General features: G+C 49.9%; 2 protein-coding genes across 3 annotated transcripts in view; both read right to left on the reverse strand.

Annotated features, from left to right (window-relative positions):
• The window catches only part of DOC2B (double C2 domain beta), a 51970-nt gene extending 49383 nt beyond the window's left edge, over positions 1-2587 (reverse strand). Inside the window, exons 1-2 of the mRNA XM_075168499.1 lie at positions 2361-2587; positions 1355-1450 (exon numbers count right to left, since the gene is read on the reverse strand). Of these exons, the coding sequence (XP_075024600.1) occupies positions 1355-1403 (49 nt within the window). The 5' untranslated portion in view covers positions 1404-1450; positions 2361-2587. The remainder of the gene's footprint in view (positions 1-1354; positions 1451-2360) is intronic.
• A 224-nt stretch (positions 2588-2811) lies between these two features.
• The window catches only part of RPH3AL (rabphilin 3A like (without C2 domains)), a 42168-nt gene continuing 21429 nt past the window's right edge, over positions 2812-23550 (reverse strand). For both annotated transcript variants that reach the window (XM_075168502.1, XM_075168501.1), the window contains 4 exons: positions 19976-20150; positions 12986-13099; positions 12331-12513; positions 2812-5485 (listed from right to left, as the gene is read on the reverse strand). In XM_075168502.1, coding sequence (XP_075024603.1) covers positions 5451-5485; positions 12331-12513; positions 12986-13099; positions 19976-20150 — 507 coding nt within the window. In that variant the 3' untranslated portion in view covers positions 2812-5450. The remainder of the gene's footprint in view (positions 5486-12330; positions 12514-12985; positions 13100-19975; positions 20151-23550) is intronic.

Raw genomic sequence — 23550 nt, forward strand, 5'->3', positions numbered from 1 at the left:
AAAATAAATAACGCTGGGCTCAGCCACTCTCAGTGATCCAGCTGCTGTCCCCGTCCAGGGGCTGGGTATGTATCAGTCTGGGGACTCTTTTGGGGGTTAATGAGCCTCAGAAATATCCCGCGCAGAGCCAGCGCCAGCTGGGGGATGCTGTGCACGGTTGGTACTACAAAGCAGCGCAGCCTTGCAAAGCAAGGACCAGTCTTGGAGATGTGAGCTCTCCTTCCAGCTCCCAAATCCAGCCCCAAAACCTGAGCCCAGAAAGTAGCTGCTCCAGGGTAGCTTCCATCCAGCTCCAATGGGATGGGACAGGACAGCTGGAGCAGAGGTGTGTAATTGCAAGTAATTAAAAGCATCCACAGTCCTGTGATAATTACTCAGAGCTACTGAAAGCAGAAGTCAGTCATGCTCAGGAGGGGGAAGGTGTCTCTGCCAGCACCCCTTGCCCAGATGGCCCTGATAAGGCCCTGATTAGCAGCAAGTTTCCAGCCCCAGATAATAACTGCTTACAGTGATTAGGCTGGTAGGCGAGTTGATGAGAAAGGGAGGCAGTGACACCTGTTTGCTGCATTTGGTCAACTACAGAGTAACAGGGAAGCACCTGGGAGGAAATGGCATATAGCTGGGGGCTGAGAGGCTCAGAGCATAACAGTTGCTGTTAAACTGATACAGTCCACAACAAAAATACTTTAAAACCACAATCCATCCTTCCTGGCAAAATATGAATACATAATGTAGAGCCACTCGTTCCAGAGAGGGAAAACAAGAGCAATAATCCCTCCAAGATTTTACAAACAGCTTGCAGCGCCAGACAGAAATCAGTGGAAGGAAAAAGAAACGCAACGGATGCCTTCAAACAAACCCACAGAACCTCTGCGAAGCATGGAGGTGAATGTGTACAGCCCTCCACCTCGAGGGGATTTGAATTCGTCCCTCAAAGGGGCAGCTCCCAGGTACTGACCAGAGCAGCACCCTTGGGTGCTGTGCAGGCATCTCCAGGGACCACTCAGCAGTGGGGCACAGGCCAGCGGCAGCGCGCTACACCAGCCGTGGGGCTGGCCTGGCTCCTTTCACGTTTTGCTACGAAGATAACAAGAGGAAATATTTCTGCAGGGAGAGAGGCGCAGGGCAGGGGTGTACGAGGATGTGCCTGGCTGCCTGTGTGCGCTGGCAGGCAGCACACATCATGTTCCTGTCTCTGCACTGCCATGGAGCTACACAGCAAGATCCTCATCTCGTGCCTCTCAAGCATCGCAGGCATTTCTAGCGCTGCCTGAATATACTGCTAGTAAGAGGCATGGTCAGGAAGGAATTTGAACGAGCAGCTCAAGATAAAAGTTTTCCACAAGATGCTTACCCGTCACCTGCCATCTTGTGCCTGCTGTCCCATTATTTGATTGCAGCATCAGCCCTTCAAAAAAACTTCCCTGACCTCTCCTTCAATTGCACCCATCTGCGGAAACAAGGTGTTAATATCAGAAGAGCAGTCTCCATCATGGAGAGGAACAAAATGATGGGAGCGGTGGCAAGAAGAAATGGGAGAGATGGGCTGGTGAGACATTGCTGCCACTAGCCCTTTTCCCTGGAAGGAAACATCTTCTGGGAGGGGTGGGGAAGACGAGGGAAGAGCAACTGCTGCTAAGTTTTATTTTACAAATAAACTCCAGTCATCTGCAGAGATTATCTGCCATTTTGTGTCACTGTCCAAGCACTCCAGCTGATAGTCCAGGGCCTTCACTGTCCGATTCAGTAATGGCCAGAAACACATTGTCTAAACACCAGCTGGTAGCCCGTTTGCTTCAGCTACGTTCAACTACTATGCATGGTTCCCACAGAGAAAAGCATCCCCTTTCCCCTCAAACTATAGCTGTAAAAAGCAAACATGGAAACTTGGCAATTCATGGCCAGTGTTTTTGATTCAGAGATCCCGCAGTCGACTTTCCCACATACTGGCTGTTGTCATGGCAAGCGGAGGGGGAAGGAACAACGTAAGAGGTGGTTAGTCCTTGACACGCTCCATCCTTGGACTAATGGCAGCTCCCCAGCAAAACAATCCCAACAGCAATTATCGAGGAGCTTTTAAAATGGGAAAAGCAAAATCAGATTAAAAAGCCATTTGAAACCTTGAAGCTGAATGCCGAGTGGAAGGAAACACAGAGCAGCCAGGGCTGCACACGCTCGGCAAACAATGCGGAGATGCTTCTCTGTAGGCAAAGCTAAATGGACCCCGATTGTCAAACCGGAGCAAGTGACAAGCCTTGGGAGGCCACGGGGACAGCACTTGACAGAATGACAATTGGTGCTGCTCTACGCTTAGCGGTTACAACATGGAAAATCTTCCACGGAGGGGCTGAGAAGCAGACCTGTGTCCCCTGCCATCGCCAGCACAAGGTACCAAAGGGGGCAAGACAAAAGATGACTTTCAAGTGCAGAATTCAATTACGTTCCAGCCGTGTGAATCACCATTCCACTGGCTGGATTATTTTCTTTCCTCACTGGAGCCAGCCCAAGGATTTGGAGAGTATCTGCAACCTGGGAATGGAAAAAAACTTTTTACTGTTTCAAGAATGGCAAACAGTTGTTACTGAGCCAAAGCTTTATTGTTTCCAGTAGTAAAACACTACATAAAAGTTGTAAGGGATGGACACAAGAACAACAAAATAATAAAAGAAACACAAACGACCAGAGCAGACTAAGCACTACTCACTGAGCCCTTCTTGCCCACCTTAAGCCAACAAAAAAGGCAGTCAACTGGTACAGGTTTCGGATAATATTCCAACCAAGGCTACAAAACACAACCAAGACAAATGCAACAAAGAGAAGAGTGGTTTTTAATAGAAAATATGTGCACAGAGCTGTGGATGTTCCTCTATCGCATTCACATGTGGGAGATCACATTCTCCTGAGCCAGATCCTTCCCTCAATCCAAGAGGAGTCTTTCCATAGATGACCAAATGGTTCTGGTTGGAATTCAGGTGGAATTACTCCATGGAGGTAAAATACAGATGTAAGAAAGAAAGGTTTCCAGTCTCACTGGTACAAGAGCAGTCCCAAATTTATCTTTGAGAGTGTTTTATAAAACCTAGTCTCAGTTAAAAATCAAACTCATGCCTCAAAGCGGCACAGTAAGCTAGTAAGGATTATCAGGTTCCTGTGCAGAGCTGGCAATTCACAGTGTGGTAGAAGAAGTGAGGGTGGGGGTGGAAACACAACTGACCTGCCTGCACTGCCCGGGAACGAAGCACAAGAAACATAAAAAGAGTTGGAAATTACATGCTCAATTTTAAAAACTCTTTCCAACTCAATGTAGAGTTTCTGGTGAGAAAGTAACGGGTTTAAAGAAAATGGAGTCAATTTTTAAGTGTCTTTTTCTTTCTCCTTCTTCTAAAGAATTAACTTAGGCTGGCAGGCCAGGCTGTCTGAGGCACTGCGGTAATGAGAGCGTGAGCAAGACAGCCTCAGTAGGACTGTCAAAATCTCCAAGGCAAGACAGGGCTTTTTTGGTGGCAAAACACTTCTGAAATTGAAGACCCTACAGCTCTCGGAAGAAACAGCATGACTTCAGCTCTGAAATCATACCGACGTTTCAGCAAAAGCTGACTTTTGGATTTACTTTTTCAGAAACAGCTAATAGTTTTGGCTTTACCCCTTTCAGAGATGCAGTTCCTTGCGCCTCAATGGCCAGGTTTAAACAACACAGACCACAACATAAAGCATCCCTCGGTGGAGAACAACCTCACCCCTTGCTCTCTTCAACACCGATGTTGTGAAGCCCATGTTCAGTGGTTTCTCTTTATGCCATCTCAAAGAGCCCACACCATCCAAAGGTTTTGTTTTCATTTTTAAAAAGGCAGAAACGGATCACAGAGGAAGAGCTGGAAGGATTTTCCCAGCAACTTGCCATGGCACATTAGCTGGAACAGCAGTAAGGGAACGGTCCTCTGTTGGACCATGTTAATTTAGAAAGAAAGTCAAGGATTGATTTCCGATCTCCTGTTAGAGTGTTCCAGCACCCAATCTCATTTATCTTCACACTGCAGCCATTTGTAAGAGCATATACTACATGCGCACAAAGCACCCAGCAGCAAAGGAAAACAGAACAAAAGAGTAATAACCAAGGGAAAAGGCTGACATTAACAGGCACAAATTGCCTTTAAATCCATGATTGCAGAAGGAACTTCTTGGAATCATTTGTTTCTTCAGCAAAAGACGGGTCAGATCCAAAGCATTTAATAAAAATCCACAGACTCCTACTTGCCTAGTGTGGGTTTTGTTCAACCCTTCAATGATCTAATTGCTCTAGAAATGTCAGGTAATTTGATTTTTCCCATCTGTCTGGCCTTGGAGGGAAACTGTCCATCCCGGAGAATAAGCAGGGCTGGGGCATGCAGCTTTCTACAACCTGACTCATGATGACACCATCACAGCCAGCCAGATGCTCAAGACTTGCAGGAAACAGGTAAAACAAAGGCCCCTGCTCATGCAAGGGATGACAAGGTGTGCACGCGGGAGGAAAATCTGCAGAGCTTAACAAGATAAAGTAATTCGAAAGCTTTTATCCAATTTGGGTACGCAAAGGCAACCAGCTGGGCCGTGGGGTGGTGGGCGTTCTCCCACCAGGAGCTGCAGCACATGCACACTGCCCATGACCCCACTGCCAAAGCATCACTCTCACCACAGTCACAGAGGCCAGTGCACAGCCAGGAGGACCGAAAAATTCGTAGCAAACTTCTTTGAGTGTTTCTTTACTAACTGAATGTCGCCCTGAGCAGACAGCCCTATCACAGAGACCGACCTCAGTGGAAGTGAACAGGCGCACAACTTCACCAGCTGATTCAGGATGCCCCCACCAAACTCACACCAACTCAAACCAGAGTAACGGTGACAAGAAACACAAGGGGTGACCACCTGGGCCCATGGGAGTTAAGTGCAAATCGGAGCCCCGGTCTCACCCTTGTGATTCACAGAGGGAAATTCACCCATGGGCTGAGAAGCAGTAGAAGGGCTGCGGCGTCCTCACACCCCATTTCAGGGATGAATTTCCCTTTCTCCTGAAGACTGCAAAGCCAGGAGCTAAACCCAGGACTGGGCTTGGCAAGCCAGGAACAGCGGAGGCAGCACACATTTCTGCAGCTCTAGTGAGCACTTTGCAGGCCCCTTTCGACAAACAGGGGTCTGGACCCCACGGCAGCACCGCACACACGGCACTCCTCTCCGAGCAGCACCCCAAAGTGCCTGTCAGTCAGCAGAAGGGGAAACCAGACCAAACCAAACCAGTGAGGCAGGGAGGACAGGCAGGCGTTTTCCCAGGTGCCATTGTGTTGCTAATGCCTGTGCAAGGGCCGGCATCATAAAGTCACCACCGGCAGCAGTTGTTGTCAGGAGTGAGATCCACAGGAGTAGGTAAGGGGTGAACTTTGGATCCGGGCAAAGCAGCTCCGTCTTCACCTTCATCAGCATCGCGTTCTGGTGTGGACGCACCGTTTGCCTTCAAAATATACAAAGACAAAAGTTTTGTTTGGGAAGAAGTGAAGGGGAGAGACTTGACAAAGTTATTTTACATTGCTTTTACATGCTCAGTGCCATTTTAAGAGCTTCCTAAAAATAATAATGAAGAGAACGTCTGTGCATCATTACTCCACACTCTGTCAGCAGTCAGGGCCCATTAAACTTTATTAAAGAAAGAAAAGACAGGGGAAAGAAATAGGGAAAGAAGGAGAAAGGAGGAGTTGTACTGCTAGAACTGGTCCTCTGGTACCTGCACCCCTCAAAGGGCCAAGTCAGACAGAAAGCCAAGCTTCAGCTCTCAGAGGTTTCCAAACTGCGACAGCATCCATGTGCCACAGAGCAGGTCCTCCACCTCCCTGCCCTCCATGTGCCTGGGCCGTGGACAGGAGCCGCAGCAGAACGTAGCCCTTGCCTGTGGCCAGGGATGGGCGCAGGACAGCAGTGCTCTGCTGCAGAAGGCACTCTGGCTCACGTCGACTAAACGAACCTGAGCTAATCACTTCAGCAGACCCTGGCGAAACTCAGGGTCTGCTGGGACACGCTGCTTCCAGTGCCCAGGATGAAACGCAGGGCTGGCAATGCAGAGAACTCTAAGGCAGCGGTGGATCAGAACTAACTTCTCCCCCCTTCTTTGAACTGAAGGGGGCACAAATTATGTTGATTGCTAGAGAAAGGACAGGGGATGTTTCCAGTCACTGCCGTTCAAAGCATAGGGAGTGCTGCAAATTCCTCCCACCAGCTACTGGCCGACGTCCCAGTTGAAAGACAACTTCCCAAGCCATAAAACCTCTCAATGCGTTTACAAAAAATCCAAAAATCCAGACTTTTAACTTCTATTACTGACTTCCCATGCTCTTTCCTTTATGCTTTGTTTTGAAAGATTACATCAACTATTGCCCTCAGTGCTTTGTGCAAAATGCTGAATAGAAAGTTGGAAGCGCAAGGAGTAAACGTATTGCAAAGGGCAGAGAATAAGTCTAAGGACGTGGGGGCAGGAGGCCAGACAGGCTGTTTGATCAAAGACCAAAGCACAGACCTCTGCAATGTGAAAGAAGGCACAAAAATAGGAGTTTCATCTTCAGCAGCAGACTTGTTTCCAGATATATTGAGTGAAACAGGCAAGAGAATGAATCTTTGTCATTCCTCTATTTTCAGGGAAAAAGTCTTCAATTTAAAACTCCATAAAGAATTACAGAAATAGTGAAAGTAATTTATTTTTTAGGTACTCGAGCTTTTATTCACTTAACTTCAAGGCAGACTCAAAAGAGCTAAAAATGTTTTGGTTCTACCACTTGAGGATGAAAATATTTTAATTCCTTAAAACATGGAAGGAGGCATATGCTTCTTCTGAGGTTCATATTTACAAATGCATTGTATCTGGAATGCAAACCTTGAATCATTTCCTAATGCTGTCACTACCCAAAGACATGTTTTATTTATAAATACAGCAGGACCATTCGGTGCTCTGCAGTACAATACGAGGAGGCAGAGACAGCTCAAAGCTTCTCAGCCATGAAGGCACAATTCAATTTTTTTCACTTTGTGGAAAAGGGACAACTCATCCTCCTTGGTAGCAGGAAAACTCAATCCCATGGCAGTGGCAGCAAGCTTTTAGCAAAGGGCGGCAAACAGCAGTGCCCAAAGATTGATGAGGCAGCCAGTGCAGGAGGCAGAGGCTTGGAGGGGAGAGGCTGGGTGCGGTGAGGGTCTCTCCTCCACATCTGACCCCCTCTTCCTTCCTATCCTGTGCCCTCAGCGCAGGCAGGGGCCGAAGGCAGAGGGAGGAAGAGCAGGGGTTGCAAGCACAGCACCCTCGCGCGGTTGCCCACCTATTTCACCTCGCTGCAAAGCCAGCCCTGGAAGACTACGCTGTTTGGCTGTAGCTCACATGGACGAGGGAAAGAGCGGTCTGAAAATGTTTAAGCAATTTTCTTACCAAGCACAGGAAAACAAAAGTCACGTCCCCAAAGACTGCCATGAAGAAAGTCATTAAAGAAATTACTATCCCATTCAGAGCCTAATTACTGTTAGGACAATTTTTTTCCTACATGGAATGGAGTAGTTAGACCCACTGAAGCAAAATGTTACCTCCTCATCATCCCTGAGGGAGCAAAACAGATGTCTGAGAAACAGAAGGGAAGAAAAAAAAAGAAGTTAATGCTTTAACTTCAAAGATGCCCTGAGAATTTCCCGCCACGAAAATAATGCAGAATGGCTCTGCCTGTCTCATGTATTAACAGTTTGCATATTTATGAGCAAAAGTTGATGCCTACCCCAGCCAGGGAGGCACTGAGCCACGGTGAGAGTGGCACCACCTCATTTCTAAATCCAGTCAATTCCTGAAAGACAGGGCATAAATCTCCCCAAATTAAGAGAGCTGGAAGCAGCATTTCCTGCCCATCTCTCTCAGTTCCAGGCTCTTTTCTCAGCTCTGCTCAGCCTCTCCCAGCATGACAGCTACAAAGCAAGCAGTCAAAGGCTATAGATTCAGCACCCTGAGAGAAGGGACCAGGCTGGACCTGCTGACCTCTGGAGATCCTTCCAGCCAGTCTCACCCTGTGATTGCAAGCCACGTTTCTCATACCCCACCAGGCGCTGCCATCATCGTCTCAGCTCCCAGACTCAGCAACACCACTGTTTAACGTGGCTCTGTTTAACTGCCAGCTGCTGTACTGCTCTTTAAGTATTAACGATTTAGACAACACACTGGCAAACAAGCAGAGATGGGGAGACTGTGATTTGCACTCAGATGTATGCTACTCATTCACTAGCTTATCCTGTGGCTGTTTCTCAAACCTCCTCTTTTAAGCACAAATTAGAGCGTTCTCCAGCCCCACAGCCCATACCAAGCTCACTCACTGTTCCCTACCAGCAAGCTGTTCAGGTGACCCACAGAATACCAAACAGGATTGACCCATTCCTCACAAGACACTGAGGACACCATTAACTGCGACCCACCAAAGTAGAACTTGCTACTGATCTGAGGAAAGATGCTTTGTGCTCTTAATTTACCCCCTGCAGCAGCCAGGTCCAAGCTCAAAGATGTTATCTCCATTAAAAGCTCTCCATGGGCTAACGAAAACCACTGTAAGATATTGATGATTTCTTTGTTTAATTCCGTTTAATATTCCCTTTCTTTAATAAAAATGTCATAATTAACAATGGGGAGGATTTTGCTCTTTTTTAACTGAGGCACCTCTTAACATATCAGCTGTACAGCCAGAACAAGGTGAGTGACCTCCCTAGCTGGGGGCAAGTAAGGGGAAAAAGAAAGATTGTGCTTCTTTCCTGTGTGCAAATTTCATTCTCTTTAGGATAAAACATTCTCCAGGAAAACCAGTGCATGACCTTTTCTTAACAGCTATCATGCCAGAACGGGCACCTCCAGGAACTGGAGCTTCAGAAGAAGAAGAAACACCAGACCCTCAGAAACGATGCTTTTGAAAGGGTTTGAAAGCAGGTGGTAAAAAAAAAAAAAAAATTGGCAGCCTCTCAACTTGCCACTCTCTTCTGCAACTTTGGCTCATGGGCTAAGGTTGCCTAAATCCCAATGCAGCTCTGACAATGAGTCATTTTATGACAAACCCCAGGCTTCATTATCTGCCTCAACAAACCCCAGCTGGAGCCGGAGCAACACACTGGAAACCTACAAACTCTTCCTAATAGCTCCTTGTTTTCCCTTGGCCACACGACCATGCTGTCGTCTTGGCCTTCAGGCTTAAAGAGCTAAGGACTATGAGAGCAGCAGCATTTGCAGTACCACTCCCTAGTCCCCTGTTCTGGCTGTGGCCTGGGATTTAAGGATGCTAAAGTGTTCTGCAAAGTCGCACTTGAGTGCGGAATTAGAACAGAGGTGAGAAAAAGAAGTGAAAAGAAAGTCACCGGTAGAACAACACCTGAGGTGCTAATATGAAGCAAAAATTGCTCCCAACACAGTGTTACAAAGTTGCAGAGCTTTTCAAAAAAGCTATAGCAAAATCACTTTTTAATGTCCTCAGCCTGCAACTGAGGATCAGCAATTTAAATGAGAAAGGATCTTTGCCCCTTGCTCTGCTTTTGAATCAGAGCACAGGGACTGTCCCACAGGCAGGGAGATGCAGTGAAGAGTTTTGCCAGTCTTGACATACAGCACCCGTCACCTCCACCACGCTCTGAAGAGATGAACAGCAGGAGCAGCCTCTGCTTTTTGGCAAACAGCGGCATCCAGAAGGACCCATCACGAAAAGCCCCTCACAGACAGATGAAGCTCTGGTCTAAATAAAGAGGGGGAGAGGCACTGCCACTTGTCCTGAGGCTCCCACCATTTGCACAGACCTCCGGCATCCCAGAGCACGTGAACCCCTCTGCAGAGCAGGAGACTTCCTAGGGGACTACAGGGCTGGTTTTGCTCTTCTCTTTATTTTCTGCTCTTGCCAGGCTGCTGGCAAAGCATGGGGGCATTCAGGATTTCAGCCTCCTGGATGTCTGATCTGCTCAAACTACCGGCTACGGAGCTGCACAGAATATGAGCCCATGCGAGTCGTATCACTGCGTAATGCTGATTACTAAATTCATACGTAATGGATCGTGATTGCCAATAGTTCACTGCACAGATCGCATCGTGGCAGCGTCCCTCCAGCTGGGCACGTTAAGTGCTCTCAGGGTAAATGAATGCCGACCGTGCTCACCCCTGCTGCTCACTCGCTGCACAGAGGCAAGGCCACATCCCAAACACATCGGAGGGAAAACGAAGTCCCTCTCCCTCTCCTCCCCGCCTTGAAGCGCTGAAGATGACCCACACTGTGCGGCAGGGCATACAGCCACGGCAAACACAACAGGGGCACATCATGTGCCTCCCACAACACGCTCAGGTTCCAGCTTCGCCTCCTTGCAGAGGCCTTTGGGAGACTCTCAAACGCTGCCACACCAGCCCTCGCCGGCACCCGCGCTGCGGGAAGGAGTGTGAGGTCTAATGCCTCCAGGACAGGCTGGAAGACAGGCCAGCCACTGTAGCCCATCCCGCTGCCTTCTGTGGCCGCAGAGCCATAGCTGTAGTGCCACCTAACTCCCTGCGAGCCCGCAGCAGCTCCCTGGCCGGACATGACATGACACAGAGAACCCTGCCCACTGCCACCCGCCGTCCGTTCCCAAGCCTGGGCCTGCCAACTGCAACCACCACCGGCTTCATTCCCCCCGCAGCACACGCGAGCAGAAGTACTGGCTGCTGTGTGCCGGTCTCCCTCCCGCTGCTCTGGGGGCTGTGGAACCCTCCTACCGAGGCACTCGCTGCTGCAAGCGCCCTGTCCGAACAAAGCAGCCCCTTTTGCAGGAAGACTGGGAAATAAATGACCCCAGACATAATAAAGATCTTTACAGATATTCTCTAGTCAGCCAACCTGGCTTAACCTTTTCCTTAGCAGGATCCTCTCTACATCTCAGGGACTGTTTTAACTGGGCTCATGAGATTACTATAGTTTTCGGTTTTTTAAAATATATATCCATGCTGCCTGTCATTTTAGCTCTCCCCTGCCTAGCAAGGAGAGATCTCACTGGAAAGCATTGACTCCTTGTGCCAAGCTTTGCATATGAGTTTTTTAGCAGGAAAAAGGCATTTTCTGCCTCTGAGATATTGTTTGCACTGTCGTGGCCAGGCAGCAGCCAGTTCAAACAGCTGGCAGGAAAGCTCCGAAGTGCTAAGCACTATACAAACACACTGTCTGGGTGTGCATCCATCCAGACTTCAGCATGGCCATGTAGCACCAGCAGAAAAAGCACCCAAGGGGTCGCACCCACTATCCACCACCACCCGCTTCAGTCCCGCAGAACAACCTGCTGCTCCCCTCTGGTAGGCATCAGAGCCAACACACAATGGGAATCAGCCGTTTCTAATGACACAGCCAACAGGGGCTTAAAATAAATCACCCAGTCTGGGGCAGCACTGTAATCCAGAGAGAGGATGGACAGAGCAGAAGTATCACTCATCTGATTTGCTTTACGAAAACTAAAATTAAAGAAAACTGCAAATCACTGAAACTTGGGATGGGAGGGAAGAGCAGAGAAACAATTTTATGCTGGCTATTTCTAGCGGGAAGCGTAGGGAGGGGGACTATGATTCCATGTTGCACTGAAGGAAAAACCTGCTCTCTCTAATCCAATTTACGCCTCAACATGCACAGCACAAAACAGGCTCAGGAACAAAAGGAGTGGCAGTTCACAGGGCGGCAGGAACACTCTGGAGGGAGCGGCGCTAAATGATAACTTAAGCAGTTATTGAATAGATTAGCGGGAACTGCAGAGAGAACACATTTGCATCTCTTTCGGCTGCTCTAGATCAGATGTGATAGCAGCCTCTGCTCTCACAGTCACTTAATTGTTCCAAGGTTGTTGAGAGGGGAAAAGTGTCTTTTTTTTGCACTGCAGAGGTCTGGGAAGAGCCATACATGGCTTTAAGAGCCATCTAACATTAGGAAAATTTTTATTCAGTCTCAGAAAGCTGCTGGACTTCTGCTTTGCTTCAGTAAAAGCTCAATCTGTTCTGCTGCCTCTGCAGGGCAGACAGGAGCTCCAGGCCTTTGCAGGGGGACAGACCCAGGCTATGGCTGCTCTCGGAGGTGGGTGTAGGCAGCTCCCACCCCAGACGATTACTCATGTTGCAGAATAGATGCTGCACATGGGGAAGGGGGAAGGAGTGAGCTGTAATGCTGTGACAGCATCCGCCATGAGAAAAGCAGCAGGGAAAGGTGATCCCGGGCCACAGTTTTGCCAGGTGTGCCGCTGAGAAAGCTCTGCTTCGAGGGAAGACAGCCCCAAAAGCATGGATCTGCCCGGGGAGGAGGTTCAGCTTACCGGGGACTCTGCTGCCAACATCACTGTCGCGCCCGTCCGCCGGCTGGTCGCTCTGGCAGCTCTCCGTGGCGCCGAGGGTAGCCCCCTGCTCGCTGCCCAGGCTGCTGCGGCTCCCCGAGAGGGCAGGGGAGTGAGTGCTCCCCAGCGCCCTGCCCATGGCCTGGCTGGGTTCCCCGATGGGTGCTGCAGGGACAAAACAGGGAGATGGTGCCGTGGGAGGGAGAAGCGGGTGCAGATGCTGGGCCAGGTCCTGAGAGAACAGCAGCCTCCCTGCTCCTAGCCAGGCACCCTCAGGAGCAGGGTCAAAACCCAGTTCCCATGCCCTACTCCTAAAAGGGCAGCAGCGATTCCAGTCTATAAAGTCAGGAGTGAGGAGCTGGCCAGAGAGACGCTGCCAGGCAGCTGGGAGCAGCTCCCAACTGCAAGGGCAGTCCCTGAAAGGCTGTAGGCAATGGAGCCACTCACCTCCAGTTTGACCCATTGATACTATTCCCGTGAGAAAGGACCAGATCCTCACCTGGCACAGCTAAAGCCACTGGGCTGCACCCGTATAGGGCAGGCAAGTGGCTGAGCCAAAACCCGCAGTACCACGAGCCAAACATTCAAGCACTTCACACTTCCCACCCTCCAGCCACAAGGAACAGCAACTCCTCACCCAGTCCTGCTCGGTGCTTTCTGTCTTGTGAGCCTTTTGACCCCACAGGTAAAGGTTTGTCATCCAGGCTGGAGCAACTGAACTCCGAGTCGCTCTCACTGTCGCTAGAAACCACTGCAGAAAAGATCGGGAGGAGGAGAGGAGAGAGACAGTTATTCACAATGTTCATAACACTTACCAAAGAGGGTGCCAGATGGATCCAAATAAAATATGAACAAATGCTGACTTGCTGATCACGTTCTCCCTCTCCAAAAGGAGCCGTACCTGCAGTTCCCCCACAGCTGTTCACTCTTCCTCTGAAACATGATGCGCTTTTACTTTTTACAGATGATTTATAACTCTGCTGCACACACTCCAGTGGTGCCAGCACCTGAAGCAGATGTGCACACCACCAGTGCTTCTCTCCTAAACCTGACTGGGACCATGGGAACCACACCGCTCCTGCGCCACGCTTTGCTGCCCAAAGCTCCCTGCTGCAAAGCCGAGAGCCCCATGGCGTGGTTGGCCTGGGAGCCGGGCTCTGCTCCCGCTGACCCCCGTGCCGGCACACCAGCGAGCCCCCTCCTCCTGCCGTTTCCCGTCCCCCACGTGGGAGCGACACGCTAAGGGCGGGGCTGGGTACGAGGCTGGTCCCTGCTCGGCTGCATGTGGAGGGGTCCCGGTCCACCACAAGAGCATCCACATTTGAGTAATGCGGGAAGAGGGGCTGGCTTCCTCCAAGCCGCATTTCAAGTGCAGCAGGGCCTCTGCAGAGGCTCCAGGATCTATGAGGAAAACACCAGATAAATACTGAGCACATCAAATAAAAAACCCTGCAGCGATTAGATGAAGAACCAACCTTACTAGCTCATCATCCGTTCAGCAGACACTCATCCCTACCAGTACACCGCCCAGAACTATATTACTCCTATGTGCCCAAGGCTTAAAAGGCAAGGGTCACTCCTCTTCCTCAAGGAGACTGTTCCCCCATTTCAAGGCTGCTTTTTTTCTTCTTTCCCTCCCTCCCCGAATCTTGGCCCTAATCCTGCTGCTTTCCACCCTCCATAGTTTCCACAAGAGCTGAAGGAGCCTCATTTTGCCAGACACAATTTCCCAAATTGGCAGGTTGTTTCCACTTTTCCATGCAATTATGCAAGCACCTCTCCTGCTTATACCAGTGTAAAAGACTGCCAGCTGCTCTGGGTAAAATGAGAAAGGTGTTTTTCCATCTCCTGAGTTTTTATAATGATCTGATCTCAGAACAGAAACGATGGGGCTGAGGAGGAAGGTAATGGGAAAACAACTGTCTTTTGTTTGAGGGATTGCACCTACAGCACTTCTCCATCTGACCAAGGCAGATACAGCTCTCCTGGCAGCTCAGAAGCCATTTCAAACAGTGGGTCACAATTCCTGGTGGGAAGTAAAATATTGGCTCATATGGGACATAGAATAGGCAACACTGCAACCTACAGCCTCTACTGTAGAAAAAGGAAGCCCCAACTATTTCTTTATATTCATTCATATGTACTTATAAGCTCACATTTATATGAGAAATGAGTTCCCTGTTCTGCTGCTGAACAAACCCCGTTGCCCCCGTGCCGTGTTACTCGTAGTGCCCAGCCTCACGGTGCTGCCGGGCGCAGGAGGGACGTGGGTGCGGTGGTACAAGGTGACAACTGTGGGGTAGCAAAGAGAATCGTCAGTTCATCTCTCTACATCAGCACTAAAATTCACTACACATGGTTTGCAGAGCTACAAACCCTTTAACACTGCCCAGGGCAGGACGACAGGTAGCTCTCCCTTCGCACAGGCAAGCACAAGCTGTCAAACATTTCTGCCAAGGACCTCTCCAGATGCTCCTGTATTCAGACAGCAATCTGTACTACACAAAATATTTTATTAAAAAAAAAAATTAATACCTAAAATAGCACTTTTCTGGAGTTAACATCTCTGAGGATATTAAAGCTGGCTGCCAGTGTTATTGCAAAGTGTTATTGAAGTTGCCCTGGCAGGCAGCTCCCTATGCATGCCGTGCTGCTGGGAAGCGCTGCGCAGAGGGCAGGCTGCCAGGCCCCCTCCTCGCTGTCCATGCAGCTTTTCCCCCGGGCATCGGCTCCTCCTGCGCCCGCAGCATTCCCCTCCCAGCACCATCAGAAACGGGACCTCTCATCTCCGGGGAAAGGGGCTGTGGAGCTGAGCCGGGCAGAGAGCGAAGCCCCATTACAAGCAGGGAAGCTGCACTTCTGGCTAAGAGTTCTCAAAGCAAAGGTTTGGCTTTGGGCTTTGCTGTCTTAAAGACAGCTTCACTACTTCCCCAAAGCTCCCTGGGAGAGGTGGGGGACTATATATAAATACTGCTAATAACAACCCATACATACCAGGCTCTTTGCTACAAAATCCAAATCTCAGCTGTGAGAATCATTCTGACCGTCCCATTGCCCAATTCCCTCAGCAAATGCACTCCTGTCCCACTTGGTCATCATCCTTTTTTGGCCTCCTGGATTCATAAAATCCATCGCTTTAGAACAGCTCCTTTCTCCATGAATCCTTTAAAAATGCTGGAATTCAGGATTTATTTGGAGAAGGACGCACTGAATCAGTGGAGGTGACTTTAGCTGCCTTTCCTTCTGCCATTCAGTAGTTCAGAGAGGATCGGCACTAGAGGAGGAAAATATTAATGACACGAAGGCACTCACACCGCAGGAGCAGCCGTGTCTGCTCTCATTTCCTCTGCTGCCAATAAGAGTGTATTTTACCCACTGCACCAATGTTTCCCTTTAAGGTAATTTTTCTCCCAAAGCTCCCAGACCTTCTGCTGGCACTTCCCAGAAGTTGTAAATCTGGTGTTCCAGCAGTTGCTGATATATCAGTAAGAGTCGTTGGACTGCTGTACTTTCAGAGAACGTAACAGATTCATCCCTCTCTATCTCCAGCTGACTGAGAAAAAGCTCATAAAAAAAAAAAAAAGCCGAGATAAAACTTGCAAGAAAAGCAGTATGCCCACAGAGAATGGGTCACTCATCGAGAGCGTGAACCCCCGCGGCTGCTGCTGGAGCCCACGATCCCTCTGACACGTGGTTCAACCTCCGAGCCAGAGGTACCGGAGCCTCACAGCACGGAGAGCCGCAGGGAACAGTGGAGGGCTGCCGGGCTGCACTTAACCCCAGCAGCAGAGGATGTGGGGAGGCTGCGCAGAGGCCAAGGGGAAAGGAGCACTTGGCCAGGGTTGAGCTCTAATATTAAATGCGTGCATTTGGCACAGGCACGCCTGCGATGGGAAGAGCCAGCCACGCTCCCTCCTGCTGCCCATCGCAGGGCAGAGCTCAGTCCCTGCACGCACAAAGCTTGGCACTTCTTGCAGCTGCCAAAAATACAGAAAAAATACATGGGCTCGCAGGGGCACCCTGCAGCAACAGCTGCGAACAGCTGCACACGCCCAGCGCAGCCAAGATGCGCTGGATGAGTGGGCTGAGCACGAGCCCTTGAGCACACAGCTCCCCTGCAGCACCTGTATCATCAGCCTTTGCAAACATGACCTCTGGGGAGCGGGGAGGCTGACAGCTCCCGGTCACTGCGGGTGGGAGGGTCGGAGATGAAGAGTTTTATTACAACCCAAGCATCTCACCGAGTGCAGCTCCCACGCTAGATCACGCTGCCCCCAGTTGCAGGGACGTTTCCCAGCAGGAGGAGGGGACTGGACCCATCTGCTCTCCCCTTCAGAAGCAGCATACGTGCAGCTTCAGTGCTGCCCAAACTTGTAGAGAAGTTGGATGACTCCTCGGTGGCCTGCAAAGCGCCTGACCCGCCCCAGCACACTCCCCTCTGCTCCATCACTCAGGGGATTTGGCCTCCAGCACACAGGACAAACCTGCTGCATCCCCCTGCCCAGTCGCTGCTCCTGTACCTCCAACAGCGCTGAGCCCAGCACGTTGCATTGCTTGGCAACGGGACTGGAGCACATTGCAACGGGAGAAACCACCAGAGATCGAGCAGAGCAGCAGGCAGCCCTCACGCCAAACAGTGCAGTACCTCAGGGATCACACTTCTTTTTTCCACCCAGTTGCTTCACATTTTTTTCTGCAGAACTCAGAGTTCAGAGGAAGGAAAGCCCTGCTGCTTATTGCTCCCCACCCCCTGACGGCCCTGTCCCGCCTGACCCGGTGCAGAAACCCACCCACATTCCACCACATGGAGCAGAGCTGCTCCCCAGCACAAGAAATATTACTGCTATTCTCCCCATGACAATACATTTGTGCCTTAACTAATAGCAGGGTTCCCATGGCAACTGCTTGTTTATTACAGAAAAACTAAAAGCAACGGCAAATCCCAGTGTCAGCGAGCACGAGAGAAATAAAGGGTGTGTAAAAATAAAACTTCCTCCTGGTGGGTTTGGCTTTTCTTCCAAGAGGCACATTCCTGCAGTCCCTCAGTCCCGCTGCCTTCCCGCCCTCCTGCAGCACGCACAGCCAGAGCCACCAGTACCCAGGGCCTGGCGCTGATCCCTTCCTTTGGGGCAGAAAAGGGACACCTGAGGTTTGCCCTGTCCCTGCCGAAGGGCAGCTCCTGGCACAGAGGATGTCGAGAGGACAACCACGGCTCCTCTCTCCCAGGCTCTCCGGGGGCTGTGCTGGGACGTGGCTGCGCCTGTGCTGGTCCCACCTGACTTGAATCCCTGAGAGATGGCTCCTTCAGCACCTCAGGAGGTGAGCGGTGGGGTTAGACACGGCTGGCCAAGATAACGGAAAGCCCACTGAGAGCAGCCTGTCAGCGTCAGGCACATTAAATGCCAGAGCTCGTTCTTGAGAACATCCTGCCAAACAAGCAACAGGGCTTTCTTTACTCAGCGCCAAAAGGATGTATTCAGGTGAGGGTGTACGAGGTGTGAGCTGACAAATGCTATCAGCCAGGCAGAGGTAAGGCAGGCTGCCTTGTCAGCCACAGCCTCGCAAAGCTCAGTCCAGGCCCAGCTGCAGATTCACAACGGCAATATCACAGCTACATCATCTCCGTGTGGGAAGGCAGCTGCCCTGCACATTGCAGAGGTTTTGGATGACAAACAGCAGAAGTCCCAGCACTGGCAGGTGAAAAAGAGTTAAATGGAGGGGTGAGATGTACAAGCTCCCAGCTTCAGAGATGAATTACAGCCTGCAGTGCCCATTGAAAGCTGTCCAGAGGACAGGCGGCCTAACAGAGAAGGGCAACAAGGAAAGAAAGCACTAGAAAATAGAACCATAAATTAATATTATCCAAACCATAAAACAGCAGCCAGCCAAAAATCAGAGCTCAGGGAGAAAGGCAGCTCACCACCCACATCAAGGCTTACCAAAGGCCTCTTTGCTGTCCCTCCACCTGGTCCTTTGCTGCTCCTGCCAGTATTTAGGGGGAAGCCTTCCCTCAAAACAAAACTCAACTAAAAAGCTGAACTAAAAAGCAGACCAGGTCTGGGCTCAACATCTTTGACTCATAATGTTTTCTGTATCGTATGAACAGAAAATACCTCATCAATCAGTTCATTTACTAAGACAACTCCTTCCAAGCATCTCCTGGAGGGAAGCAAAACCATCTATTGTTGATCTAATTTGTCTTTAATTACAAAAGTTACAGTAGGGCTGGGAGTGCTTTCCTAGCTGGGGCCTGAAGAGAAGGTTTGTAAACCCAACTCTCCTGAGTCCTCTTTATTAAAAGGTTATTTCCCCCTGCACTACTGGTAAGATTTAGCCTGATGTGGAAGAGTGTATGCTGCTGGTATGCTGAAGAGGTCTTCTCCAATTGAGGGGATCTAATAGCAAAAGACAGAAGGGGAGAGAGGCCAGATAGTTCTGCTAATCCACACCAGAAAGAAATGAAGAGAAATCAAAGCAGACTGGCAGCAGCTTTAATTCTGCAGCATCAATCCGCTGCTGTGCTAATGACCCTGAGTGCTCAGCTCATCAACGCCGAGCTGCTGTTTCCCCACAGCTGGCTCTAGGCACAGCACTGGAGTGGGCATACGAGCAACGACAGGGTGGGCAGATGGAAGACAGGTGGGGAAAAAACCCTACAAGGCAGCGCTGTGAATGGGATCTGACACGGCAGCGATCCAAGACGCCACATGTGATACAACAGTCTACTTCAATCAAGGTCTACCTCAGAGAACAGGGATGTGAGTGCTGAAGCTAATAAATCTTCAGGCTTGTCAGTGCTCTGGCCCCAGCCCTGCACTAAGTAAATCAACAGCTTCTCTGAGACCCATTTAAAGAACAACTCAGCCTGAGCTCTCCATGCTGCAAACCTCAGCACCCTCCCCAAGGCCTGGGGAAGAAGCTTCACCCTTTGCCGGTCTCACCTGCTCAGGGGGGTCAGGCACAAAAGGACATAGCCAGCATCAGCTCACTCCTGCCCACTGACTGTAGAAGACTATGTCTGCCCACTTGCTCCAGGCCCCAGGAAGACCCCAGGGAGATGCTGGGGGTAATTACTAACCCAGATGGCGGTAATTTCTAACCCACCTCAAAGCAACTTGAGGTATCTGCCCAGTGGTGCTCTGTGGAGCAGCAGAAGTAAGGACCAAGCAGCCCCAAGGAGGGAGGGAATAAGACCAGCCTTTTGTCAGCCTTGGCTGCAAACGATGTCCATCAGTGGCATCACCCTACATAGTTCAGCAGGAGGAGCTCTCTGGGCTGCAGTCTGCTTCAAGCGTCTGCTTCATGGCACTTGTCCCTCCCTTGGCAGTCCCAGCAAAACAGTGGGAGCTGCAAGGAATGGAGGAAAGCAAGGGTGGACTTAAGGACAAGGAGTCCAGGAGGACTGGGGCTAGTCTGGGCCACCAATGTGCACTTAAGTAACGGTGAAACCTGAGAAACACACCATAGCCAACAAAACCCACCACTGCCCACGTGGGAAACGCACCACATCCTGTTGGCTATCCCCTACCTCTAACAGAGAGCCTCCCCTATTAGCTGAATCCTGCTGGCAACAAGTCTTTCTCCCCCTCTCCCTGCCTGTTTCCTGGGCAAGGAGCAGACAACCAACCTTTTCCCCTGGCCCAGGTGAAGGATCGGCCGGTCCCGAGGCTCTCTGCCCCCAGCACGGCTGGCTCGCTTTGCCAAGGCTGTGAGGGCAGCTCACTGGATCTGCTGCTGCTCTTCAAAGGCGTGATGTACTTGGGCAGCCCTTTGTAGAACCATGCACCAGACCTCTTCCAAACCTGTGGGAGATAGAGACAAACACCTTAAGCATGCGTTTTTACACCAAGAGAGCACAACCAGCACCAAACGAGCTCCCCACCAAGCTCGGCCCAGCCACTCCCTCTGAGCTACCTTGACCCCACTCAAACACGGGGCGGGGGGGTCAAGCCTTCCAGCTCACAGAGCCCAATGGTTCCCTGCGCTCTGCAACTATAACAGCATCCCAAATTCCTCCCCACACATTGTCAGCCCAGCTTCACCTCGGTCCTTCTTCCACCACCAAAAAAAAAAATCACAAATTTGAATGAGCAACAGGCACAGACTGAAGGAGGAGCAGAGGGTGACTGTGCAAACCACGGAGCTTCTTATGTTCTCTGGGTCAAGACTAGATGCTTCTCTGATGCCATGCTTGAGTCAAACGCATGTTCCCAGGCTTACTACAAGGATATGAGGATGAAGTTCTCTGGCCTGCACTAAGCAACTCAGATTCTGCATCTGTTGCTTTCCCATTGGGAATCCACAAAAAGAAAAGCTTCCCAGAGAAAGCAGGCACGTGCCATGGGTGGCAATACCTCCAAGCACATGCTTTGCTTGGAGTAAAACAAGTCTTGCACTGGCTGGAGGGGCAGAAAGTCCTGACAAGTATCTCCTCCCGGGCCGGGTCCCTCAGTCTGGGTCAGTTTACTTCTGAGAGAGTCAAAGACCGGCAGCAGCTGGGGGATGCAAGCAGCAATGCCAGGACAGCAGAAACGCTGCCTCGTGCCGTACTGAATGGCACAACTTTGGCGTTCACTTCACAGAGCAATTCAGGCCCGAGCGTGCTTAAAAACCCCAGAACGAGAAGAACGACATTTAAATAATCTGAACCTGCAGCAGGAAACGGACCGCGAGTGCTAAACTGTAATATCTCCTGTAAGAACGCCCTCTACTCTCCAATTTAGTTTTAATGCAGCTTATGATGAAGGAGCTCTATTAAGTATATTTAATATAAAGCCTGATGCGAGCCAGACGAAGGGAAAAGGATGGCAGCTCAGACAAGGAGAAATGGCCTCTAAAAACCTAATTCTTCTATGCCTTCCAGCAGTCTAATAATGAGCTAATGAGACAGGGCAAAAATAAGTTAATATAGTAAAAACATAATTTTGTATTTCCTGCAAGGGGGTAGAAATCTTGCACTTCTGTTCAGAGTAAAGGAGATCATCAGTGTTTCTACTCCAAGTTCCCAAAGCATTTTGCATATAGTAACACCATGATAGCAACGGGTGCAAATGCAGATATCCCTAATTACAGCAATATGTTTGCAATTTGCATTTAGGGCTTAATCAAAGCAGAGGGCAGTGACAACACCTGGCACTCATGAGAAGTTCTTCTCATGCAGGCACAAAGAGCAGGACACCGCCGTCACCATTTCACTGATGGAAGGAGATTGCTCAGCAGGTTGCCCGGTTCCTAGTCCAGAGCCATCAACACAGAGAGCTAAAATCTCTGTGTTTGGGGTCTTGAAAGACCGCTGGGGAGGAAGCAACCCTCTCTTACAGTCGTTCTCTGAACAGACCTTGCAACATCTGTAATTTAATTTGAAGCACTGAAGAGACCTATTATCTTCAGGCGAACTACAATTTAGGCACACCATAAAACCAATCAGACACAGCAAGGATTGCTGTAAGAAAAGGCTGGTCACCCCCAGGTTTCTCACCACCCCAAAGCAAGTCCAGTTATAGAAAGAGTTAATGATATAATACACCCAGCTCTGATGTAGTAATACTAGTATAGAATTGATTCTATGCACACATATTCACTTTAAATTGGTGCTTCTAATAGAGTTTGGTCTCATTACAGCAGTGCTGAAATTGTTTTGAAATCAGCCCTAAAATAGCTGCAGTAAGATGCTCTCTCCTATATTAATTTAGTACCTCTGCTGCCCCAGGTTAGCAGCGTGCCCCACCTGAAGCGACTGCAGTTCATGTTCTGTCCTGCACATGGGCACACAGGTTAGTTTTAGCATCCATGCATCAAAACAAATCGATGTTGCTGACTCCTATTGATGGTAGTTTCATTGATCACAAGAGTGGCCCGACACCAAAGTTCTTGCTTGATTTTAAATTAATAAATCTATCACATCGCTTCAAGAATAAAACTCCTGCTTATTAGCAGGAGTTTGCTCTTTCCAAGGAGGAGAGAGTTTTGCTCCCACCAGTCCCGTTGGCACCTAAGGTGAAATCTGGCCCCCACAGCAGCCTGAGTTTGGGTGGAGCTGGAATTTCATCAGCAAAAGGAACAGCCAGCCCCTTCCAGTCTCTTGCAACAACCCCATTTTAAGTAACGTTGATCATCCCTTGCTCTGAGTGCTTGACAGAGGAGAGTAAAGATCTGTATCTGCATTATCCCAGATCAGGACGTGGTGGCCCAGCATGCGGTTCAGGACAGAGCAGCCACACCACGTTTCACCAGCTGCAGCTGTCCCCAGCCCACTGCGCTCAAACTGGCCCAGCCAAACACAACCAAAATCCACGCTAAATATTGACTTCCTTCAGGCTCCCATCCTTCTGCCTCCCCTGACACCTAAACTACCCTAAAGCAAAGTGGGGGAGGACACAGGGAGAAAGAGCTACTTCAGCAACAGACTCCTTTTTTTTATTACTTCAAACCAATTTAATGGCCATGGCAAGTCCAGAGAGCTCAATGCCTTTTATAACCGTGATAATATTCCTATTAAAGTTGCATCAAACCATCATTATAGCTACAGGATGAGACAGTCAGAAGCAGATGCGTATTCTTATCTAGCACATTCAAGTGCAGCCTGTAAATGGGACCTAATGGAGAATCACTGGGCCCTGGTGAAACGCATGTTACTGCTCAGACTTCTCTCTTCTCTTTCTCCTTCTCTGAACAAACAAGTGCTAAAACAAGCTCCTAAACAGAGAAAACATTAGGACTTGCTGACCAAGGGATGGGGTCACAGCTGAAGGAATCATAACAAACACTTGCAGCACCCCCGGAGTTCACTTCACCGAACCACGAGTCCCCCAAACAGAGATGCTTAGAAAGACTCTTCACTGCAAAGCCACATTTTGTTCTACCACCTACTGCTTGCCACGCAGTAGCTGTTCTCATTCTGCAGCAGCCCAGGCTGGGCTGTGCGAAAGGAAAACAGCTACCTTTAGCTTCCCATGCTGACACCAGTGCTATTGGCTCAATCCCCCAGCAGCCGAAAGGTGGGGGAGCAGGTTCTCCTGGGCTACAATGCTTAATGAAGAGAAAGGCACCTGCAAATGCAATCACCCCGGGAGGACTTCATTGCCATTGCCCTCACGCAGCACATGCCCACACGCTCACTTTGTCCCAGCTCTCCACCATGGCTCTGGCATGCTGCAAACCACTGGCAGGGAGAAAGAGCAAGCACTCTTCAGCTTTGTTATT

Source organism: Calonectris borealis, chromosome 19, assembly GCF_964195595.1.
Source record: "Calonectris borealis chromosome 19, bCalBor7.hap1.2, whole genome shotgun sequence".
In the NCBI taxonomy this organism is placed as follows: Eukaryota; Metazoa; Chordata; class Aves; order Procellariiformes; family Procellariidae; genus Calonectris; species Calonectris borealis.